This window comes from Neophocaena asiaeorientalis, unplaced genomic scaffold (assembly GCF_003031525.2).
Source record: "Neophocaena asiaeorientalis asiaeorientalis breed wild unplaced genomic scaffold, Neophocaena_asiaeorientalis_V1.1 scaffold46, whole genome shotgun sequence".
NCBI classification, from domain to species: Eukaryota; Metazoa; Chordata; class Mammalia; order Artiodactyla; family Phocoenidae; genus Neophocaena; species Neophocaena asiaeorientalis.
The window spans coordinates 10,000,045-10,006,547 of record NW_020175393.1 but is presented as its reverse complement, the minus strand read 5'-3'; the positions used below and the strand labels follow the sequence as shown (position 1 = coordinate 10,006,547).

General features: G+C 41.9%; 1 protein-coding gene across 3 annotated transcripts in view; it reads right to left on the bottom strand.

Moving 5' to 3' along the window:
* Nucleotides 1–1,509: 1,509 nt before the first annotated feature.
* The window catches only part of POLH (DNA polymerase eta), a 31,503-nt gene continuing 26,509 nt past the window's right edge, over nucleotides 1,510–6,503 (bottom strand). For all 3 annotated transcript variants that reach the window (XM_024765989.1, XM_024765990.1, XM_024765992.1), the window contains 2 exons: nucleotides 5,461–5,630; nucleotides 1,510–3,875 (listed from right to left, as the gene is read on the bottom strand). In XM_024765989.1, coding sequence (XP_024621757.1) covers nucleotides 2,990–3,875; nucleotides 5,461–5,630 — 1,056 coding nt within the window. In that variant the 3' untranslated portion in view covers nucleotides 1,510–2,989. The remainder of the gene's footprint in view (nucleotides 3,876–5,460; nucleotides 5,631–6,503) is intronic.

Sequence of the window (6,503 nt, the reverse complement as noted above, 5' to 3'; positions counted from 1 at the left end):
TGCATATATATATACATATATATTATATATATATATATATATTTAAATACACATATATATATTGTACAGAATAAAAATGTTTTATTGAGCACACTGTGCTTATGCTTAAGACCCAGGCGCATCTTCCAGAGCTGGATTCCTCTCCAGGATCAGAGACGAGTGAAACCCTTACACTGCTGAGCCCTGAATGGGGGAAGAACACATTTGGTATCTCATTCACCCTGCCTCCTTTCCTCTCCTCCACTTGGCAATCAGTATTCCAGTGCTGTGACTCAAGGATTCTGGCCTGTTTTGCATAGTTCTTTGAGCAGAATAGAAAGTGAAACTACCACCTTTTCAGCTAAGATAGGTGTCCACCCTGTACTTGAGGAGTTGGCCACTTGCTAATGGTCACAGGGGTAAGGAGGCTGATGACTGTGCCCTGTCAGAGATTTGGAGATAAGCGTGCCAGCTACTTAATGACGAGTAGAATTTAGGGACATGGCAGTCTGGTCCTCACACTTTTCCTAGCAATGCAAAGTAGCCTGACGTGAGGTTTATATAATCTAAACTGGCTTTTTGGAGCCGAAAGCCAGCTGGCGAAACCTTTGTCCCTTCCTCCTGTTTGTGTTCAGAGTACCTGACTACCACATTTTATGGGTGAAGAAATATGGCCCAAGGTTAAAGTCGACTGTAAAAAGCAGGGACTACAGGGCCTTCCCTGGCAGCCAGTGGTTGAGACTCCACGCTTCCACTGCAGCGGGGCGAGGGTTTGATCCTGGTAGGGGAACTAAGATCCCGCATGCTGCGCAGTGTGGCCAAAAAAAAAAAAAGCAGGGACTACATTTCCAGTACTGATCCTTGCAAAAGAAATTTAATGATAAATGTGGGCCATGGTCCCACGGGTATTCTGCCTCCAGGGTATTAAAGTGATAGCCTCCCTACCCTTCAGGCTCAGCTGCTTTTTATATATCACTGGTTTAACTTGCTACTAAGAAGCCTGTGGTTGAAGAACTTGCTCTTGGTGTTGGGAACTAAGAACCATTTACTTCCTTCTGTACAGTTGCTGATAAACCGCTATGAGGGAAGGTTATAGTCAGCAAAAAGGTACTATAGCCTTCTCCCAACACTGACGTTTGCATGTCTGTCTGCTGCCCCCTCCACAGGCTCACTGCCAGTATGCTGGGGCAGGGCTGGCATTCCCAAGAAAACAACGTGTGCTGCTGGTATTGTGTTTATTGGTTATTCACTAGTGCTCCCCCTACCTCCCCTCACTACCTGTCTTGGCCTCTAGAAGGTCAATGAAACCAAGGTTTCTACCACATTACTTTTCTATTTGACTCCTTCCAGTCAACTGAAGTGTTAAAAATTTGTTCAACTTGATCTGTACAGCACCCAGAGGAGATTTTTTTTTTAAACTTCTCCCTAGATTAGGAAAGGAAGTTTTGGAAAACGATACCCAGACATCTCCACAAACTAATGAGGCACTTTGCTACATTAATGCAACATTGAGGAGTATAAAAAGGTGTGTAAGTAGTATGTACATTTTTATTGTTATAGTTCTGGTAATCTTAAAATTTTCAGTATATACATTTCATCCAGTGAATATCAAGCACCTATTGTGTGCAAGGCACTCTGAAGAATTCTTGCCTTTAAGAAATCTACAAATCTAGTAGGGAAAGAGCCATATATACAGTAAGCACTATCTTTTATTAGATATTTAACTGCCACAAAAGTGGAAGGTCTTTCTGGAAGAAGAAATAATTTGCTAGACAGTGGTTTTCAAATGTTCCCCCTTCAAATTACAGACCCCCAATTTATAAATAAGCTAAAATAAGCCTAAAAGTACTGGTTTGAGTACATGTATGGGAAGGGGGTCCCTACCCTCTTATCTCCCCCCTCCACTGCCACCACTCAGTTCATCTTTGATTGGGTTCTCTGTGTAATCAACATTTCCCATATCAGAAATGCCAAAACTGACTTTCCACACACAAGAATGGAGATTAAGAATACAGTACTATAAACATGGACTAGTGCAAAAAGCTACAGTAATTCATTTAAAACCCTAAACTAAAGATTCACACTTCAGTAGAGAAGAGATGAACGTGCCAGTGACCCTGAAGGCCCAAGCATTTACCTCTTACATTTGTCTTTAGGGTTTAAGGAAATGACCTTGCCCTCTACAAACCTGGTGGGCTGTTATTATCTTCTAGATGGGTATTTCTCAAATTTGTTAATATACAAATTCAGTAGGGGTGGGGGTAAGGCTGAGACTATTTCTAACAAGTTCTCTGGTGGTGGAGCTGCTGCCCCTCAAAATCACACTTGGAGTAACAAGGTCCTAGAGATGATCTAGTTCTGATCATGACTTAGCCAATCTAAACAGAGTTCCTGAGCTGGCCCAGTAACAGTCTCACTGCAAGAGGTAGAAGGGCCAATGGCTAAAATTGTGGCTATGATAGGGTTTACTTGAATGAAATTCAGTATTTATTGAGTAGCTTCTCTGTACACAGTCCTGCCCTAAATTAGTTACCACTTTAGGGTTTCAGGTCTTCACCTCACATAAAAAAATTTTTTTTAACTTTTTTTCACTCAGTTCCTTTTATGTACCAATGTTAAGCTACATACTTTAAGTACATTTTTCTTAATCTTCAGTAATCTAAGGCATTATCTCAGTTGCTCAAGGCCGTATTTCAAGAGGCAAAGCCAGGTTTGGAACCAGATCTCTTAACTTCCGAGGCCCAGGCATTTTAAACTGTATGACACTGCTTCCCTAAAGACCAACAATTAAAAACTCAATATGGTTGTATCTCTGGAAGATGAGTTTTTACTTCCCTGTCAACAACAGAATTAGAATCCCTGAGGTGGGAGCCTTAACTCAGCATCTAACCAGATTATTTTCCTTATTAAAAATTTTATAAAGTTATAAATTTCCTTGAGAAGTGAACATATTTCCATCTCCCAGTTACAAATAAAATTTTAAAACCCTGCAGCAAGCCTGAGGGCAGCACTAGTGTGTTAATGGCTTAAAAAATGATTCCAATGTCTGCATGCCCTCAGGCCTAGGGCGTTTATTACTGGAGGCCAAAGGGCTCTTGGGATTTCTTTTGCCTTGAGGAGAACTGGCAGGAGCAACCTGGGGGTTGGAGTGGGGCTGCAAAAAGGATTTCTGCAAGTCCAACGCAAAGTGATAGTCTGTATGCTCTGGCATCTCCCATACGGGTACCAGAGAGCCACACTTCTCACAGGGCACTTGGTCCTCAGCAGCCAGAAGACTGGAGGTGGTAGATGCCTTCTGAGCCACCTCCAGAGCAGACTTGGAAGTTAAAGACGCAAGGCTGCTTAGGCTGTTCTGGGCCAAATCCATCTCTGCAGGAGTTGCTTTGAAGGATCCTAGCTTCAGCACCTTTTCACAGACAGGGGCACAGTCTGGACACTCTGTTGGAAAACAATTTGGTAACTCTTTAGGACTGGACTGTGGTTTTTGTGGAGGGAAGAAAACATTAGTAAGCTGTTTCTGCTTTAGAAGCAGACTCTTCTGTTTAAAGAAGGGCTCAGTTCCTGAAGTACGACGGGTTCGGAAAGGTAATGAGGGCTTGGAGGGTGAATTGCTCATGGGGGCCTGCGTAGTGGCAGTAAGAGAAGAAAGTGAAGCTTCTTTGACTTTCTGCTTTTCTGCAGCTTTCTGGAAGAATGATTCCAGAGAAGTGGTTGCTTTCTTAGTGGTTGTCACCGCTGGGCCATTTTCCTGGGTCTTAGCTTCTGAACTGGTAATTGGCACCTTTGATGGAGAACTTGGGTCACTGCTCAAGAAGATGGTGATGTCTGTGCCAGGTGAAGGGGCAGAGGCAGAGAATTTGGTAGCACAGAGGAAAACCATTGTAAGGGGAGGGGACCTGAATAGAAAGTAAAAGAATAAGATTAGCACCAGGTCACAGGTTCAGTTTGTAAATGATTGGGATTCTGGTTCTGCCACAAAAGGAAACTGTTACTGCAGTGGTTCTCAGACTTTAGGGTATATTGGATTAATAGATTCAGTAGACCTGGGATGGGCAGAGAATTTGCCATTCTAACAAGTTCTCAGGTGATGCTGATGTGGCTGGTCTAGGACCACACCTTGAGAACCACTGACTTTGGTGAACACCTACCAAGTCAGATGTGTAAGTTGGATCCCCTGACAGCTGGGTTTATTGTTTTCATAAGATACTTCTACAGAGCTGCTGAAATTCAGGGTTGAGGCAAGAAACTATTCAGGGCAATAAAAAAGCTTTAGAATATTTAGAGTGGAAAGACTTTTGAAAAAATCCTCTTACGCACTCTTCTGTTTTTAAACAGAACCGGAACTCTGACAGACTTTGAACTCTGGAATTTTTAGAGAATGAAATTTCACAGCTGCTTTGGTTATCTGGTCTCAGAAATATTTCAAGAAATTCCTGTCATAAAGTTCCTCATGTCTAATTACCCAAATAAATTTTCACATGAGTTGAATTTTGGAAGATGAAATGTGCTTTTATATACAGATTAGTCCCTTGATGAGGTAAATTTAAAAGTTATCATGACAGTATCTCACTATTCTCCTCTTTCATGCTCTGGGACAGTCTTATAATCAGACAACGTTATGCTTCCCTGTCGATATTTCACACTCTTGGTGAGTAGTATTTGTTATAGTCTGTCAATTTACAAGGTTTATTGTGAACATAGTATCACAATTATCATTTGGTCAGTAAAACCATTCAATATTTGAAAATAAATATACCAGGAAGTAAAAGTAAATTATTCTAAGAACAAAGATTCTACCTTTAGAGACCCATACATGTAGTACCCTTATATTCAGATATGCAGTAACTTAGGTGCCTAACTAAACTTTTCTTTTTATAATCTCCAATGTAGATCTATAAATAAACAACCAATTTATCTTCCTCACATAATTATATTTACATTGTGAATCTGGAATCCTTTTTTCAATTTAAGAGGCGATGTTAAATAATTATGGTATTCCAGTACTGAAATCATTAATATCTGGACAGTAAATGAACACACTCCAGTATATACTCGGTTATCTTTAATGGCCAGCTGAAGTGCAGTTTATTATTATGACATTTGGCATTACACCAGTGGAGCTTGTAACTGAGTTGGGATGTGAGAGAGAGATTGCTGGTGAATAGGTCACTTTCATTATCAAGGAAGATGATTTTAAGATAGAACCATCAAGCAGTTGAGAGAAAAGTTCCCTGAAACTTGAGTTCTGTACTCTAAGTACAATTGGTCATTCCCCTGACTATAGCAAATTGATACAGGCAGGGATAGTATCGGTTCACTCTGCCTCTCAAACCAAATGTAGGCAAAGAGGCTGCAGCTGAGCTGCCTTGTTTCTGGTGCTTCTACTGTGTCCTACCCCAGCTGGAATGCTTATATACCCACTAATTTTAAATAAAGACAGGGTTTAAGTCTCAAAAGAAGATGAGTTAGAAGGAAACTCACCATTCCGTTTGGGTTCCTGAAGTGTTACAGTTCCTGATGACAGCAAATGCATCCTGGCTCATCTTGTGAGCATCATAGCGAGTAAGGGCACAGCAGCGGCGCAGGCTGCTGAGACGTCTGTCTCCTTGGACGCGAATGCTCACGACCAACTGAGTGGCCACCCTGTCATTCTGTGGGTGTAAATGGATTGAGACAGAACTGAAGTTACCTTGAGCATGTGGATTCTATATCGTGATGTCTGTGAGAGGAAAAAACCAGGGTGACAGAATGGTTTGGGAATAGGTTTAATTTTTTTAAATTTTGTGCTGTTTCTGAGTATAAATAATTGGAGAAGACATAATTTAGATGATGGAATATTAGAATATCTAGGATATTTTGACAGGTAATGGGAACAGGACAGAATAAATGAAAATGGATTCTCCTGAATGTTTTGTTTTGTTTTTTGGTGGTGTCCGTGCAGGAAGGTTATACTAAATACTTGTAATACTATATTCTAGTTTGTGACTGAAGGAGGGTTCATGTAAGTCACTGAAAGGGTGTCAGGATTGAGTAGTGGATCTATTCTTTAATCTGCTCTGATGCTCTTATGCTTAAGAGCAGAAGTGGACTTACCTGGTGGCACAAGTGGTTAAGAATCCGCCTGCCAATGAAGGGGACACGGATTCGATCCCTGGTCCGGGAAGCTTCCACATGCCGCAGAGCAACTAAGCCCATGTGCCACAACTACTGAGCCTGCGCTCTAGAGCCCGCGAGCCACAACTACTGAGCCTGCGCTCTAGAGCCCGCGAGCCACAACTACTGAGCCTGCGCTCTAGAGCCCGCGAGCCACAACTACTGAGCCCGTGTTCCACAACCACTGAAGCCCATGCCCCTAGAGCCCGTGCTCCTCAACAAGAGAAGCCGCCGCAATGAGAAGCCCACACACTGCTGTGAAGAGTTGCCCCTGCTCGATGCAACTAGAGAAAGCCCACGTGCAGTAACGAAGATCCAACGCAGCCAAAAATTAATTAATTAATTAAAAAATACGTGTTTGTTAAATGCAT